Genomic DNA, 17,797 nt, shown 5'->3' with positions numbered 1-17,797 from the left:
GTTTTTGTATCGATCATAACTGGAACTGTATTTTTACATTAAATCCCATTTCTCTCAAGTGACAGATTTGTTATTTCTATTCCAAAACCTTTGCACCGCTGTACATGACCAATAAAGACACTGTGTGTGTGTGTGTGTGTGTGTGTGTGTGTGTGTGTGTGTGTGTGTGTCTGTGTCTGTGTCTGTGTAGTGGAGAGAGTGAAGAAAATATATATTGTGTCCTGTTATTTGAATGGGTTTTACTTCATTAAATAAATCACTAAATGTCCCACAATTGAATTATAAAGCGCTTACGTGTCATAAAAACGCCAGTCACTTCAGCCACTTAGCTATTTAGCCATGCTAACAAGTGGCTAAATGAGACTAAGTTGTTGTGGACATTAAACGTCATCACACCAAACACTCATCTACTCATTAGTCCGTCTTTACAGGCCAACTATTCTAACTTTAGCTTTACAACTTGTAGAGTAGTAGTAGTTTATAGAAAATGTGTAAAGTAGTTTTGTAGTAAGACGTTTAGTGGTGGTGACGCGTAAGTCATACAACCGCAATGTAATCTGTTTATAGCCTGACATTAGCTTTTTACCTCTAGAGATTTAAATTACGCTTTGAAAGTCACAAAAGTGGTGTTCATCTGTGAAGATTATCTTACTGAACAAAACGTGTAAGTATCATAAACTTGTTTTTGCCATAGAGGGTTTTTTTTGGCGATATTTTTCAAAATCCAATTCAAAAATCGCATAGGCTTTTCGTTGAGGGAACCAGGGTGAGGCTAACTTCCGGATTAGCCAACAAAAATGCAGCATCACTACATGACTCTGTTAAAAAAGATCTACTATAACATTAAAAGAAAAAAATAGTGATAATCCTCCAACAAGGCTAAAGGTTGTCAGTGTTTGTTCAGAGATCTGACAAAATGGGAACAGAATGTTCATCTGAAGCTGACTGCTGCCAGTAGACGTACAAGGCGTACTCGTTTTATAGATTTCCATCTAGATACAAACAACAAAGCATTTCAGGCAACTGTTATTTTTGTGGGTGGAAAATGTGCACCAATCAACAGTTTTATATTCGTCTGACAAACTGGAGGAGAGTGTAGACAACAGGAAACAGTTCAGTCATGAGCCTGAGTGCAGCCAAACATCCAGGCCTCCCTGCAGCAGATGAATGTAAAAAAACAAAAACAATGCACCCTTTTAGTGGGTGAGGATTTGAATAAACTGTGTGATCATACTTGCGTCAACATTACACAGTGTGTGGGTTGAGTAAAGCAAATTACAGGTTGGGCATACATCCACTTTCCAAATGTCACTCCGAAACCTCACTCAGGTTCATGACACCAGAGTCACATTGAGTGTGTGTGTGTGTGTGTGTGTGTGTGTGTGTGTGTGTGTAATTACATCATGCCCTCCATATGATTTTGTGTCATGTTTGGTTCACGGTCTTCTTATTCCCTCGTGAGAACTTATGGTAGGCGAACCACAACATGACAGTGACTGTTCAGAGAAGTTCCTCTTTTAATCCTCACAGTCCTCCAGCACTTCCCAGTCCTGTTTTTCCTCAAGTTCATATTGACACAGACAGAATGAAGTTCATCACAGTGAATCGTATTACGCCTCTCAAGTAAGAAATTGTATTTTTAATTACTTTGATTCTTGAAGGAGGTTACAAATAAGTTGAATTTCTATCTATCTATCTATCTATCTATCTATCTATCTATCTATCTATCTATCTATCTATCTATCTAATGGCTATTTAACTTTATATTATTTATGATCGTATTTCTTCTACTCTTAATCTGTGATAGTCTTACAATAGTTGTAGGTTGAGCCCATTTTGGACAATAGTCTTGTCAGTTGCAGTATTTTGCCAGGAAATAAGAAACAGGGAGAAAACAGCTAGCCTGGCTCTGTCCAAAGCTGAGAAACATTCACATGCCAGCACCCATGAAGCTCACTAATTAGTGAATATGTCATACCTTGTTTGTTTAAGGTATGGACAGAATGCTGTGTTCAGTCCCAGTTTGGTGCTCAGCTTTGTTCACTCTCAGGTTTGGTTGAGCGTGGTTGCATGGAGGTCCCGGTCCAGGCAAATTCTGGGGCTATTGGCTCCATGGCTAACTGAACTGTGAGTTAATGTGGCTAATGGTAGCTAGCAAGGACATCAAGCAAAGAGAAGCAGTTGTCGGTAACTCTGGTAATACACTTCCCCTATATTTTTGGATCTACCCTCAAATGCTGGCCATATTTATTACTGTTGAACAGAGCTAGGCTAACTGATTTCACTTTCCAACCTTCATGCTAAGCTAAGCCAACTGTCTGCTGGCTGATGTAGCTTTTTAATATTTTAATATTTATAATATTAATGAGGTAATAGCACAAACTCAGAAATAATTATCTTTTCCATCACTGAATAAACTCAGAGGAAAATAAGGTCCAGAACACTGTTGAAAACTGTATGAAATTGTGTTGTCCTTTAAAGGGATAGTTCGGATTTTTTGACATGAAGTTGTATGACATCCTCACCATCAGTGTCGTGCATCAGCAGTGACTTTTCCCCCACTGCGTCCTGTGAGCCGAGGTCTGTCCCGCTGTTGTTGCTGAAGAAAGTAGTTACGGCTAGTTTGCGGGGTCACTAAGATAAAGCGTTGTGCTTCAAAAAACAATATCCGTTCAAAGGAGTAAAACATTTGCATCACAAAATCGTTTACGACAAAAAAGTCAGACCTCACGATCACCTGGCACTATTTCCCCTCCCTTCGTATCACTGCGCGCTTTCGCCTGTTGACACACGGCACCGCTCCGTCAGCTGTTTCAAGGTGTTTACATGCTCGGATGTGTGAGAGAGCTAATGTGAGTACTAGCGAGATTATTAGACAAGAGGATATATAAAAATGGTGCGGATTTGCGATTATCCGGGTTGCAACAACAAAGATCACACCAAGTCGCCGTATATATTTCACCGCTTTCCTGTCACGGACATTGCTATTAGGCAACTTTGGCTTCTTGCCATAGGCTTGAACATTGAAGCGAGACTGCCAAGGGTGAAAAAGCTTCGTGTGTGTAGTGCAACACTTCAGCAAGGACGATTATGTTCCTACACGCCCAGGAAAGAGGAAGAAACATGTTTTGAAGAGCGCTGCTGTGGCACGACCCCAGGTAAGAACAACTATCTACAAGCTAAAGACGGTGCCTTTTTATATGATGACTGTTATTATTATTGTCAGCAACTATGTACTGTCTGTACAGGTCCAACTTCAGCTTGGACCGCTTCTCTGTCTCTCTCCTCTCTCTCTGCCCGTTCTAACTCCATTTGACGAAGCTCGGTGTCTGTGTATTCGGGTTCATAAAGATATCCCTTTGGCTCTGTGGTAAAAGGAATGTCTTCATCACTCGTTTCGTAGTCAGACATATTTACGTTTACCATCCGAGCATGTAAACACCGTGAAACAGCTGACGGAGCGGTGCCGTGTGTCAACAGGCGGAAGCGCGCAGTGATACGAAGGGAGGGGAAGTAGTGCCAGGTGATCGTGAGGTCTGACTTTTTTGTCGTAAACGATTTTGTGATGCAAATGTTTTACTCCTTTGAACGGATATTGTTTTTTGAAGCAAAACGCTTTATCTTAGTGACCCCGCAAACTAGCCGTAACTACTTTCTTCAGCAACAACAGCGGGACAGACCTCGGCTCACAGGACGCAGTGGGGGAAAAGTCACTGCTGATGCACGACACTGATGGTGAGGATGTCATACAACTTCATGTCAAAAAATCCGAACTATCCCTTTAAGGTCAGTTTGTTTATTCAGTCATGAAAACAAAGAGAGTTTCTTTATTTAATTTGTTGTGGCGTAAAAGATCAGCCAGTGAAGATTCACTCTTCTGATTAAAATATCTTTAAAAAATACGTAGTGCACCTTTAACAGACACATGGAAAAAAGCAAAGAAAGCAAATAGCCACATCTCTCTAACTGTTGTGTTTTCCTCCTCAGGAACAGAACAGGATCTTACAGGCAGGCTGTAAAATCTGTCCTGCTTCATCTCTGGGATGTTTACTCTGTACCGACACCTGCTGGCAGAGACATCCTGACTCTGCTGTCTCTCTGTTTCACACTCGCCATCATCACTGGTGGCCTGCTTTATCACTGGTTGTCCAAGACTCTGAAATACAATCATGAGGCGTCCATTCAGACCACCTGCATCTACAGCGTGGCCATGTTTCTGGTGTCGTTCCTGTGTCACCCTCTGCGCTGTGTGCTGACCATGGCTCTCCCTACCGTCTGCACCAAACAGGGGCGTAAGCTTCTCATCTCGGCCTCCGTCATGATTTTACTTCTGAACGTCGTCCCGAATATCACGGTGAACGTCGAGGCGGTCGCACGCATCCTGAAGTGCACCGCTGAGGGTTTTACAAGGACTTTGTTAAACTCATCTGAGCCTTTGAATAAAGCAAAGACCGACCTTTTTGAAGAAGCCATGAAAGTGAAAAGGGAAGACTTGAGCATCGTCAATAACTTGAGGAACTTAAGTCATTTCACACATGTTGATGTGTCAGAAGTCAAAAGCAGGTTTGCTAAGATGATTGGGCAGATAGAGGGCCACTTCTCACACGCCAGGAACCTGCTCAAAGACTACAAACTGCTGTCGAACCGGATCCTTGCTGCCGTTTTTGTTGCTTTGCTAATCTTCGAGTCTGCCCGCTACTTGAAATCTTACCTGACATCAGTTCAGTTTGATAACGGCTACATCTCCAAAGAGCTCCGGCAGAAAGCAACTCAAGCTGGCGACACAAGGACAGCTAAAAATAAAAGTTGTCAAACAAGCTGCAAAATAACAAGCGACGAATGTACCTCCTGTTTCATCGCGCTAGCTGTGGTGACATTATATTTCATTGCCATTACATTAATAGTAGCTTTGGATCACGTTGTGTATCATGTAGTTCAGCTGATTGTGCCGTGGTTACTGGATTTTCCACCGACATCTGCCAGCATAAGCATCAATTACAAGGTAAGACAGCACACCAGCTTACCAGCACGGCTCCTTTTAGGATTCCTGCAGTATTTTGATGTATTTTCTCTTTTTTGCTAATCTCCTGATAGGTTCAGGGGTTCCTCTCTGCTTCTTGTATCATCCCGAGTTTCTGTGTCACGCACGAGCTCACGAACTTCCACAGAGATTACAAGTGGACCTTCAACCCCGAGCCGTCCCTCTGCGATGTGACAACTTCAGCTCCGAACCCGGGAGTCACACTCCTGCTGGGATGTCTCTGGCTGATGAGCTACTCTCTGGTGTTCCTCGAGGTTTACGCCAGACGGCTGCGCAGGAAAATCTCTGCATCCTTTTTCAGAGAGCAGGAGGAGAGGAGGACGGCTTACCTGATGAGGAAAATACAAGTGAAGCTGAATAAAGAAGAGCAGAAGCAGACAATCTCAGTTGAGGTTTCCAATGGCTGAACTGTGGCTGCACATGTTCAAGGGGGCCGAGATTATGAATCCTCATGACTTTGTTGATATTCTGACTTGTCATGTAGCGCCACCAGCAGGTCAAAGTTATTACTTGTCAAGTGAAATCTCAACATCTTTGTGCACGAGCAGCTTCTGGCTCTTGTGATCCCCTGGCTTTACCTCTAGCACCAAAAATGACATTAGTGGTTTTGAGTGAAACGTATCAACAAGCAATTGATGAATCGCCCTTTAATTTGGAGCAAACACAAGAATGTTCCCCTCAGGATGAATTGTAATAACTTTGTTGATATCTTAGCTTTTCATCTAGTGCCATCATCGGGTCTGAATGTCTTTATCCGATATTAATGTGTAGGAATTGTCAGCATCTAGCAGATCTTCAGCAACCAACTGATCATCCCTCTTCTCACACTCCCCTGCAGGCACACTACAGCACACAGAAGAGGACCTGCCCCTCTCCTTATTTCTCAGTTTTTGCCTCCTCGACTAGTTTCCTAGCCTCCTCTCCTCGTGTCGTAGTCCCTCCCATGAGAACACATCTGTAGAGTCCTGCTCCCCCTGTAGTTTGTATATACACCTTTGCATCGCCTCTCCCGACGAGCATTTTAGGAGGCAGGAGGAAAGAGGCGACACAAAACAGAGAAATGAGAGGAGCCCCTGATCCCTCTGTAGACATAAAGGGCTGATTTTAAGGTAACAAAAACACGATTCTTAGTTTCAGGTGAGATTATACACTTAGGAAAATGATGACATGACATTCCCATCAGTAACAGTTGTACTTTGTGTTCAGTGCTAATCAACAAACGATTGTAATCCTGCAACTAAGATGGTGAACAAGTTCAAAAATCTGAGCGTGCTGATGTCAGCATTTAAAGCACTCAAAGCAGTGCTGTGCCTCTCTGCACCCCTCCAGAGTTGCTAGCGCGACTGTAAACTCTTAAACTGAGTTTCATTTTTTGCGAAATTTAGGCTGAGGGTAGCATCCTGTGTGTGAGTAACTGACACACTTTTTCCTCTGTAAGCGTACCACCACTCGAAGGGTCTCTAAGGATGTGGTTTTTAAAGAGGCGCCAACACTTCTGCTCTGCATCCACACTGTTTTTTACATAAAGGTCACGCAGCTCATGTCTTACTGCATGTCTTTTCTGTACTATGTGTGCAGTGCTGTTTCCCCTCTCATGTGGATCAGAATGAATTGCGTTATTGTTTTGTTTTTTACCTCCAGCTCCACTAGATGCCACTATGGTGCTTTGGACAGATGAGAACAGAGTTACACAGTGCCCCTTAAACAGGAAATGAACAGCAATAGCTTGGATTTAAAACATATTTTGAATATTTCATTGACCTAGATATCTTAAATAGATTAAATGAATACTTTTTCATGTGTACGTCTATTAATTCACCGGCCTATTTTAATCAGTCCTCTCCTCTTTCCATTTCATCAGTATGCTCCTTGCTTAAAACTCCAGTGAGGCTTTGGGAGTTTATTTTAAGACATCATCCCAGAATAATAATAGAATACCTCTTTATCTATTTTTAATCCTGACTCTTTGTCCACTTTATGTTTCGCTCAAAAATCAGCAGCTTGTGTAAAGATGATACACTGCCGTGGGTCCAGAAATTATGAATTATTCATGCAGTGTTTGTTACTATGAATTCTGACATCAGTGTGTTGCTCACTATGGATGTGACAGCTCTATCTGAACTTGTTCTCGTTAGAAATGCAGTGAACTGGACGAATGATTATTGTAAAAATGTAAATTAAACTCTTTTTTTAGTCGCATTCAGGCTGGAAACAACTTATTCTATACTTGACTGGATTTATTCTGTATCAGATTGTTCACACTCTGAATTTATATAATTTACACTGAGTCAAATATTAAAAATCAGGACTCAGGTAGAATTAAAGCTGAAAGCAATGTTGAAAGGGCCCTCGCACCCCAGCCGCGGCCTCGTCATGGAAAAGTCACCACCGACGCAGCTCTGACTTTTGATGTAAAGAAGTCCATGGTAACTTATTGTGTTCACTTTGGTGCCAAACTGTGGTGTCAGCTGTATTGAAGTCTATGGGAGACCTAATGCATTTCCCCTAATGATTGGCTAATAATATTATGACCAAACGGGGCAGGACTGACCAAATATCACTGATAAGACTGCAATTATGTTGCGAACAAAGTCAAGGGACAAACAACATGTCGGGGAAAAAAAGGAATCAGTCTTTAACCTACCCTTTGAAGTGTAACATATCTTCCTTTTTAGGTTCCTTGTTTAAAGCTGAAACATTGAATTTTGCCGCGCCACCACGTGCACGCTGTTCAACAAAAATTCATGCTTTTGATAACTTGTCATCGCAAACATGTTAAGATTAGACTGACAAAATTAAAAGTTGATTGGGTAAAATGTTTAGGAGGAGTTTGTTAAAGTACAACACCTATAAAAGTAAAAAAAAGAAAAGAGCATTACATTCAAAATGGCTGACTTCCTGTTGGGTTTAGGTCATGGGCACCAGACACTTTATTTTATAGACGTGTACAAGGCGTGTGCAAAGTTTCATGAGTTTCTGAGCATCATAGCTTCGACAAAATGTGATTTACTTTAGAATAGAAAGGAAAAATAACTCCAACAGTTTCCAGTTGGTGCTCAGGCCTTTAATATTCTAGATATCTTTTATTTTATTTCCAATAATTCAGCCTGGCATGTTTGTTACCTTTGAAAACGTTTCTTTTGTTAAAAAAAAAATATATATATCTGTGTGTTTGTACAAATTTTGGACGAACAGCTGGAGTTTGTCACAAGCAGCCCGCCAGCAGGCAGGAAGCACACACTAATTACGATATTTGCTCAAACACAGTATAGCGCAGACGTCTTAGCTCGCAGCAGTTCAGTCAGGTAATTACCTGGACAAAAAACTGCTTTGCAGGATTTCTCTTCTCTCTGTGAAGCTGTTATCTAGTCATTAGAGGAGGCCCGGTGGACAGAACGTTCTGCCACTGAAACTATTCTTCTATGAAAATGCGAGCATCTGTCTTGCATTAGCATTCACACAGACATTCCCGTCCACAGATAGAGGTTGAAAGAGCTTTACAAAGCCTCTAAGTGTTTCTTCGAGAATGTGTTCTCAGAGCTTTGAGAAACATAATTCAGTGTCACTAAATGTTTTCAGCTATTGGGAGCCGGAACAGGGACTATCAAGAATCTTAATATTATGATGTTTGCTCGGGTTTTCAAAAGAAAAGAAACGAGAGTCCCGAATTTGTACAAAACCTTTGAGAATTCAAAGTTGTTAATTTGCCCTTTCAGGCAAGATGAAGAGTTCATTAAATCATCAGCTAGTGCCAAAAAAAGGTCTGCTTAATAATTACTGCCATTTCATTTCAATGACCAATCACAGCTGTGTCAATGTGTTGAATTGCAGGCTACCTCCTCTGTTCTTTGAATAATTACAGGGTTTTTGGCTATACAGCCATGGCCACAGTAGTTGACCTGACACTCGGAGCTGAGGAGGTGGGAGGTGGAATTGATTTTTAAGTTGGTGGCTGTACAAGGCAGTGTGTTGCCGTGTGGATATAATGATATGTGATGTTGTAGAGAGGGAGGGTTGCACCGGGAGAATAGGGAGGCAGAGCGAACGGGAGAGAGAGAGGCGTATGTGGACGGCTGGAGCGGCTCAGGAGGAGAACTCAGCAGTCATCTGTGTTTGTTTGCACCTGAGCGCTGCCTTTTGAAAATGATGGTAAGAGTCACATTTTTCTTCTGTTAAAAATATTTGTTTCATTTACTAACTCTCCCATACTTTTATTTTCTTAACCTCAATGAACTCTGCATGATTTAACAGTGCATTTCTGCCTCATGTCCTCTGCAAAAAAAATATTTAGTAGGAGGTAAGAAGGGGGAGGGTTATGCATTTCTTTTTGCTGCAGGGAGGGTCTGACTTTTCTTTTAGAGCAGGAGAGGGGTTTTTATTTTACTCACACTTTATATTTCAGTCTTCTCTTGGCCTTTATTAAGAATGCTTATTTTCTGTATTTCAAAATTGAGAGTAGCTGGAAATATTCATAACTTTATCTTTTCTTAAAAGTTTCTGATTCCACTTCTAATCTGCATGTTTTTGGTTTTGGTGAAAACTGCTTTTTTAAAGAATCTGTATGTATGTATCAGAGCCCGATCAACATATCAGTCGGCCGATATTGGCTTCCAACAGATATACTGGTATGTTGTCTGATATGCACCGATATAAAAGCCTTTTCATAGAGATTATAATGCAGTTCTTGTTTCAGTGCGCTGCTGTCACTTTAGACAACAAAGTTCATTGTAAAACTGTAAAATATCCTGCATCTGTGACAGATCAGAAGTGTTTGATAACCAAATTTGAGGGATAATTGCAAAAAATGTGTGTGTCGACTGATATTTCGATATCAGAGTTTTTGAGTTATGTTCAGATGACTTTTAACTGATGAATTATTGAGAATCATTCAACTTAAAAAATAGTTTGTATTTCAACCCACACAGCTTTTCCATGCGTTGTAAATCTCCCGTGATGCTACTCACCCAATCAAATCGGTGCCTTTCAAGAGTAAAGATGGCTGCACCCAGTCAGAGAATGGATAAACTGCAACTAAAACACCTCGCCGATCATCTGACGTGTGGGAGTGTTTTAGACAGACACCCAACAATGTGGTGGATGTAAGAACTGCAGATTTGAAATAGCTCATCACAACAGTACAACTGCTGGTAACTCTTAATAATGACCGTCATTAATAAATGGTAAATTTAGAGTTAATTAACCTTTAGTTAATAGTTGTTTCACTGTTAACAAACTATGCAATGCTTCATAAACCACTTATCAAGCAACTGATGTTTATAATACTATAAGATTTCATCGTTTTTTAAAATAACTATGAAATAAAGTTTAATTAACTATGAATTTAACATTTATTAATGATGGTTATTTACACTTAACACTTGAAGCAAAAGCATCTGGGAGACTTTTTTGTCCCCATCCCCATTTTGTGCCCTATAAGGATCATCAACAGAGTATGTTTCTGTTATTAATCGTCACTTACTCTATAATCTATTATTTTTTTGTTTTTCATCATCACCACCATGTTAAAAAGAAATTTCCGGCACCACTATTGGACGTTATGGCGATGTAGCCTACTGTTACACCATGACGTGTTTATATTAAAGGCCAACTAATGTTACAGACTGTAGTTACAGCTGGTGGATGTGTTGCTGTGGTGCAGAGTCGAAGTTGTTTGGGTGAGTGAGTCTTGAGAAATCTGTCGGAGGCCAAGAAATCAGCCTGTTCGCCTTTTCCAAAGGACACTGCACAAGTATATCTGACCTGTAATATCTACATTTTTGGGCCACTTGGGGGCAGCGGAGACAAATTATGAACACAACATTGTCATAGGTCCTTTTAAGTTTATATGGTGAACACTTGCTCATGAACACACCCAGAAGTTGAAATAAAAAGAACATTTTCATTCATTTTTAGTGTTAATGGACTACTTATGAATCTAAGTCCAATATTCTCCATCTTTTAACTTTGTTTGTGTTGAAGGAAACTTTTTAACTGCTAAATGTTCCACTCTGTTCACCAGCAATAGTCACTAGTGTACCTGCTGTTTGGTGCTGAGCAGGTAATGTATATTCATTTTTTTACCGACAATAGTGGCCTACAGAGTCTGAAGAAAATATTAATAATGCTTGGGAGTGTCTTGCCTTTTTAAAGCGTGAAATATAATCTATTGCTTGTTTGTGCTTCTCTGTTTAGGATTTATACGTGCCCCTGGAGATCAACTGAATTGAGGCCGCAGGACTTAAACACAATGGAGAACAACACAACCTTCTTTCAGGATGTCGCTCGGGTTGTAAATCTGACAGAAATGCCTCTGAACCCCCTTGAGGAGCAGGTCATAACAATATTTTTGACAATGCTCATCTGTGTAGTTGGGATTGCTGGGAATATCATGGTGGTGCTGGTTGTACTGCGCACTAAACACATGGTGACCCCGACTAACTGTTACCTCGTCAGTCTGGCTGCAGCAGACCTCATTGTGCTCCTTGCTGCAGGGCTGCCTAACATCTCTGATGTCGTAGCTTTCTGGATATACGGATACACAGGATGCTTGTGTATAACTTATCTTCAGTATCTGGGCATCAACGTGTCGTCCTGCTCCATCACAGCCTTCACCATCGAACGATACATTGCTATTTGTCACTCCATAAAGGCTCAGTTCATATGCACCGTTTCCCGGGCCAAGAGGATCATAGCCGGTGTCTGGATCTTTACCTCACTTTACTGCATTATGTGGTTCTTCTTAGTGGACACAAATGAAACCGTCTACACCAACGGAGTGGTTGTCACTTGTGGCTACCGCGTCTCCCGAAGCCTCTACATGCCGATCTACTTCCTTGACTTTACTTTGTTCTATGTGATCCCCCTCACTGTGGCCACCGTGCTGTACGGGCTCATCGCCAGGATTTTGTTCATGAGCCCTCTGCCCTCGCATCTGAGCGACAGAGAGGGAGGAGGGTCGGTCCACCAGGGTCATTCCAACAGCACCAACAAGGCCAACAAGGGTGCCATCTCTGCAAGGAAACAGGTACCAGAAAAAATCTGAAGAATTTCTGATTAAATCATTTCTTCTTTTAGACAGACCGTGATGAAACAAAAAATAGTTAAATGTCGTATTGACAACAGTCAGCTGAAGTCAGGTGTGCTGAGCGCGTACAAATCAACCAATCAGACTCTTTATTCTGACACAAATCCTTTAAATCCTTTGAACAATCAAACAGTATTGTTTTTCTTGTGAGGACAGGCTGCATTATGAGCATGTTAGCATACTTAGGCTAGCATTTAGCACAGCTTTCGCATGGTAAGACGTTACAGGACCGTTAGCATAGCTGTAGACTCTTCATAGACATCTACAACATTGACATGAGTCATATTGTGCCTGTTAAGATAATTATAAGTGGTCTTCTCCTTCATTGTTGTCACATAATTAAGTCTCTTTTATTCCTTGTTCTCTGAATCAACAGATAACAAAGATGCTAGCTGTGGTGGTCGTCCTCTTCGCCTTGCTCTGGATGCCTTACCGAACTCTGGTGGTGGTCAACTCCTTCATCGACCCGCCGTACCACAACACCTGGTTCCTCCTCTTCTGCCGGATGTGCATCTACACCAACAGTGCCATCAACCCCATCATTTACAACCTCATGTCTCAGAAGTTTCGCGTCGCGTTCAAAAAGCTCTGCAAGTGCAACTGGCGACACAAGGAGAAGGCGGCAGAATACACCGTGCCGATGTATTACAGCGTGATCAAAGATTCATCCCACGAGAGCAACGAGCAGATCACAGAACAGGAGGAAGTGAGCGCCCAAACCAGCAAGAAGCTCAACGAAACCGATGATGACGCAAGCACTTTCAGTATTTCTTAATAAAGGCTTTGATGAGTTTGTTGGGTTCATTAGGACAGACTGTGCGTGTATGATAAATCATTTGTGAAAATCAGTTATGTCCACCTGTTAGAAAACATATTTACTCACGCTGATATCTGTAGAAATTTTTCGTTTTTTGCTGTGGCATGGTTTTTTTCTTTTTGTCGTGTGGTGGTTGTGTTACTTTAGCATCAGTGTTGTAAATGTGTTGTAAATACAGGATGTGAGACCGGGTTTTAGTGTACTTCACTCTGCTTAGTGGGCTTTAATGGCATCATAATGTGAGTGGCTCTTCAAAATGTTTTTAAAAAGTATTGCACTCACCATTTAAGTGCACATAACAAACACAAAGTAAGAACATCTGTGAAAGAGAGACATTTAAAATGACATGTTTCAGTGCTGCTGTACTGGATATGCGCTACAATGACCGAGTGAAATCAAAAGACTAATGTTTTTCTTGATGACAAGTGCACTTGTGTTTTTCACGTGTTCAGGCTGGACTGTTCTGTACCCTCAGATGTAACACTCTTCAACAGCACTTATGAACACACAGTTCAGTTTTTTTTACTGAATTCCTACCACTTACTTGCAGACAACAACAGCAGCAGCAGCCACTTTTAACTCTGCAGGTGTTTGTGTCTGACTGTGGCCATTCAGTGCATCACAACGTGTACCTGCAACTTACATTTTTTTTTGGTATTTCATCAAAGCGAACATAACGATATTTCTTCTGAAGGCAAACTAAGCTAACTTTCATAAAATATGAATTATTAATGAAAATGTAAATAACAGTTGAAGCCTTTTGGCAGCACACTGATAAAAATGGTTGAGATGTGTGGTTTCAGAGTGATATGTCTCCTCAACAGCTGGTTTCCAAAATCGTTTCCAGACGTAAAAAGTGAAAACTGACTTTCTGAATCTTCACCCTGGCAGGAGTTCTTTAAAAGGCTGTTTACGTGTGTGTACATAGAATAAGCTTTGTTTTAAGAAATATCTGTGTACTTACAGGCCTAAAAACAATGCATATATAGAATGTTGCCAATTTTTTGAATGGTGCAGCTATAAAAACAGTGTCAACTGGGTTAATTCATTCCTGGCCCTTGGGGAACGCTGACCTGCATGTTATAGATGTTTCTCTGCTCCAACACACCTGATCCAAATGATCAGCTCGTCATGAAGCGATGCTGACGACCCATTCACTTGAATCAGGTGTGGTTTTTTTCACTTTCTTGCTCAGAGTTAGAGGAGAAGATCAATACCACTCTCATGTGAGTGGGGTTAATATATAAAGCTAGCAGTTTTTTAGCTTAGCTTAGCTTGGCACAGAAACTGGAAACACGGGACCAACTGGCCTGGCTCTTTCCAAAGTTTTGCTCGTTCAACAAGTTATAATATGTTAATTTAGCAATTGGACTAATTAAAATATTTCCAGTATTCATTCTAAGCTGAGCTGCTGACATTAGCTTAGTATTTAACGTAGCCATGACCGCTCTATGGGTTTTTTTTATCTAACCCTGAGGAACATAGAAAAATCTACAGACTTTTCTTGTGAAGTAAAATAAATTGGGTTGTTTTTCATAACATAAGCTATTTAAGAGTTTAAAGTCTCTACACAGCCGAGGTCCACCTACACAGGTGTTTTCACTCATGTTGTCATGTTATCAGACCTGTGCAGCATGTTCAGACTGAGCTCGACTGACGGCTCTCTCAGTCTTTTGTTAGATTTGTCACATCTGTTGGACCATTTACATCACGATCATTGTTATTGGGTGACATAATGTAATTCCTTGAACAGCTCCATTTCAACCTGACTAGATTAATTAGCTACTGAAGTTACTGAAAACACCTGTGTGGGCGTTTTTGAAGTGTTTTCTTCACACACCAACTACCTCCTCTTTAACTCTTTGAATTTGTCGCTGTATTTTTCTGCGGCTACTCACCAAAGAAAACAACAAAACAATCTCTCAGCCCGTCCACTGAGATTATATCTGACTCCTGTCTCTGCATGTGGGCAGTTTGTATCATTAGCATTCCAGTCGGCCAAACCGAGAGGCAGGAGGTTAAAAACAATTGAAGCTCTGATAACAAACAAATCAGATTCAATTCAAAACATTAGCCAGAGAAAGAGGATGATGTTGTCTTTTTTTCTTTTTTTTGCCAGCGGGGACGTGCATTATGTGAAAAATATTGTGATGTTAAAAGTTTGCCGTCTCCCTCTTCTTATTGCTGTCGTCTTGTCCTGTCAGCCACATTACTCAACATATCCAGCTCTCGACGGCTCATATATGAATCCCTTTCACACTGTGTTCAATATATTTATCTATTCTGTTTGAGTCTTAGATATTTTGTAAACATGCTTGTCGTTTCTTGTGGACTGTGGGGTTAACGAATCCTTTTACAACCCTAATAAAAATGTATACATTCTCTTTTTTTCCCCACCTTTTTGTCATGATTGAACACATCAGACTTTTGTGTCATTGTTCTCACAGTTTTCTGCTGCAAGACTACACCTGAGCATGCAACTAACAGAAATAAAAGTCAGAATAACAACAATTAGCAAAACATATGCACCGCTGAGACGATGTGAAGCAGTTGTAGGTGGTAAATGTGGCTTCACCGACATGCCACAGCACATAAAAAGTGAGGTTACTGTCGATAATCAAACCTGTCTGTGTTTTCTAATAAGGTAGCCATATTCTCTGTCACGTCGATAATATGTAAAGCAATCAAGACCCTCTGGACATTGTGCAGGCTGTATAGTGCTGAAAAATTCCATATAAGGAGTTTTATGATGAAAGAGATGTCAGGAAGGTCTGCAGAGAGGAATCAATAGAGGAAGAAATACAGACGGACCTACAGCTGAAAAACAGCTGCTGGTGGCTCTCTCCACAGCTGACATTTGTATTTCTGCTTTTCAGCTCTAAGAACGATCAATAATGCACTATTTTTGAAGGAGGGTGCTGGTTTTGTTCTGTCAACTAGAAGAATACAGTTTGTGCCTGCTGACAATCATTCGTCATGACTTCTATCGTCGGTTAGTCCGTCATTTTATACAAGATTACACTTTTCTCAAGACTTTAGGAAATCAGGTTACTTTAATAATTAGGTACTCTGAAGATATAAAATGTACAAATTCTGCATTAAAATGTCAAAACGACAAGACGTTGACACCTGACTCTCTCCTCTCAAAACACACAGCAAACGTCTCCTGTTTGGCAGAAATAACATATGGTGCGTCTAATTCCTGGAAGGTTGACAAAGATTTATGCCTTCGGTTTCACAACGCCTTTCTCTGCTTGGTCAATCGAATTTGGAAGCAACCCAAACTTAAATATTCAAATAGGCACTTAAGACATGATTTAAAGTAATGTGAACACTTTCTTCTGAGATACAACTTCTTTTAAAACAACAACTTTGACAAGTAGTGGCAGGTTGGCTCATTATGTCATTTTGTTTGGCAGCATGCTCTGCTTCGTAATGGCACTTCCAAACAGGTCACTTGTCACATTACTGATTTATTTAATCTTCTGCAGAAAATAACCAGCAAGGTGTTGTCTGAGAGTGTTCCCCTCCATGAAAGAGTTCAACACTTCATTGTTCAGAGTGACTATTAAGGATTTATTTTCCTCCAGTTGCTTTTCTCAGAAGTTTGCACTGCCGAGTCGTCCCTGCACTCAACAAATGTCTTTCATTTTGATAGAGACCCCTGGCGGCAGAGATTACTTTTAGAGTTCTTATTGTTCAAGATTCCCAAAACACAGTAAAGCTCAGGCCTTCTGCTCAGTGAACCCTCAGCATCTTTCCCCCACTGTTTTTGAAGCTGGGACATAACCACGGGGCAAATTCAGCGCTTTAACGACCAAACAAATGTAACCGCTGCGCTATTGTGTAGGCACGAGGCTGACAGCTATGTTTGCGATTGTTATGGTCCATGAGCAGAAAATTGGCATACATGCAAGGTCATGCAGAGTGTAAAAGGTCACAGCTTGTTATTATCAAGCTTCTGTTTGGGCACAAAGCCTCTGTGAACCATATAACTGCATTGTACTATGTGTGTACTACATGGATTAAATGAAGGAGGGTAAAAGGTAAATAATGGTAGTGGGTACAATTTTAAGATTCTGCAACACTTAACCATAAGGTACGCAAAAATCTGAGTAGTTACTGAGGAGCGAGTCATGAATGAATTAGGAACGACATGATAATTAATGAATCGTTAATAAGTAATTCCTGAATAACTGTGATTCGAGGACTAAATAGTAGATAATGATGACTGGAGAACAGACTGGGAGATAATATATTAATGAATCATTAGGTAATGTTTAGTTCATGAATATCTCAACTACCATATGAGCACATTCTTCATGAGTTGTTCTTGATTAAAATTTGATTTAAAATATGCTGTGACAGTGTGACAGACCTGGGTTTGTCCTCTGGTTTAGTGGGTGTGTTTCTTTTCACTCATGTCGGGTTGTGTTCCTGTAGGTGGGGCGTGATCTCGGCTCATCGGAGGAGATGTGGAGCACCTGTAGCACCTGGCTCACTTGTATTTAAGATGGCTGCAGACCATGCGCCGGTTCTTTCTCCTCCACCACGCCAGACCCCATGAACACTTCAGCTCTGCCAATAGGCATAATTTAGGGATTCTTACTTTTACACACTCACTTATACACTTCTGACACTACTGATATTACAGATTTCCATATAGTTTATCCAAATTAAAACCCCTCAACGTGATGTTTGTGTGAGCTTCCTCTTTTGTTACATGACCGAGCCAACTTTTAAATCCTGTTCTTAAAGCAAGGTATCTCTGCTCCAAAAACCCACAACATCCACCACCGAATAATAGATCAGTGTCTCTTTGAAAAGCTGAGTTTTAAATCAAGGTTTTGATAGT

General features: G+C 40.8%; 2 protein-coding genes across 2 annotated transcripts; both read left to right on the top strand.

Moving 5' to 3' along the window:
* The first annotated feature begins 1,295 nt into the window (after positions 1 to 1,295).
* On the top strand, positions 1,296 to 7,256 carry ocstamp (osteoclast stimulatory transmembrane protein). Its single transcript, XM_073469465.1, has 3 exons — positions 1,296 to 1,623; positions 3,988 to 5,002; positions 5,095 to 7,256. Exons 1-3 carry the CDS (start codon positions 1,487 to 1,489, stop codon positions 5,446 to 5,448), a joined length of 1,506 nt encoding a protein of 501 aa, XP_073325566.1. The 5' UTR covers positions 1,296 to 1,486; the 3' UTR covers positions 5,449 to 7,256.
* A 3,952-nt stretch (positions 7,257 to 11,208) lies between these two features.
* Positions 11,209 to 15,326, top strand: LOC140999942 (thyrotropin-releasing hormone receptor-like). The gene is made up of 2 exons (XM_073470524.1): positions 11,209 to 12,065; positions 12,502 to 15,326. Exons 1-2 carry the CDS (start codon positions 11,289 to 11,291, stop codon positions 12,898 to 12,900), a joined length of 1,176 nt encoding a protein of 391 aa, XP_073326625.1. The 5' UTR covers positions 11,209 to 11,288; the 3' UTR covers positions 12,901 to 15,326.
* The last annotated feature ends 2,471 nt before the right edge of the window (positions 15,327 to 17,797 follow it).

Source organism: Pagrus major, chromosome 7 (assembly GCF_040436345.1).
Source record: "Pagrus major chromosome 7, Pma_NU_1.0".
NCBI lineage: Eukaryota > Metazoa > Chordata > Actinopteri > Spariformes > Sparidae > Pagrus > Pagrus major.
This window is presented reverse-complemented; position numbering and strand designations above follow the sequence as displayed.

What these genes read in the sequence shown, in the direction of transcription:
- LOC140999942 (XM_073470524.1), top strand. Translation starts at nt 11,289, where the DNA reads ATGGAGAACAACACAACCTTCTTTCAGGATGTCGCTCGGGTTGTAAAT. An exon ending in CCATCTCTGCAAGGAAACAG is followed by an intron (nt 12,066 to 12,501) that starts GTACCAGAAAAA and finishes CTGAATCAACAG; the next exon opens with ATAACAAAGATGCTAGCTGT.
- ocstamp (XM_073469465.1), top strand. Translation starts at nt 1,487, where the DNA reads ATGACAGTGACTGTTCAGAGAAGTTCCTCTTTTAATCCTCACAGTCCT. An exon ending in AATCGTATTACGCCTCTCAA is followed by an intron (nt 1,624 to 3,987) that starts GTAAGAAATTGT and finishes TTTCCTCCTCAG; the next exon opens with GAACAGAACAGGATCTTACA. An exon ending in GCATAAGCATCAATTACAAG is followed by an intron (nt 5,003 to 5,094) that starts GTAAGACAGCAC and finishes ATCTCCTGATAG; the next exon opens with GTTCAGGGGTTCCTCTCTGC.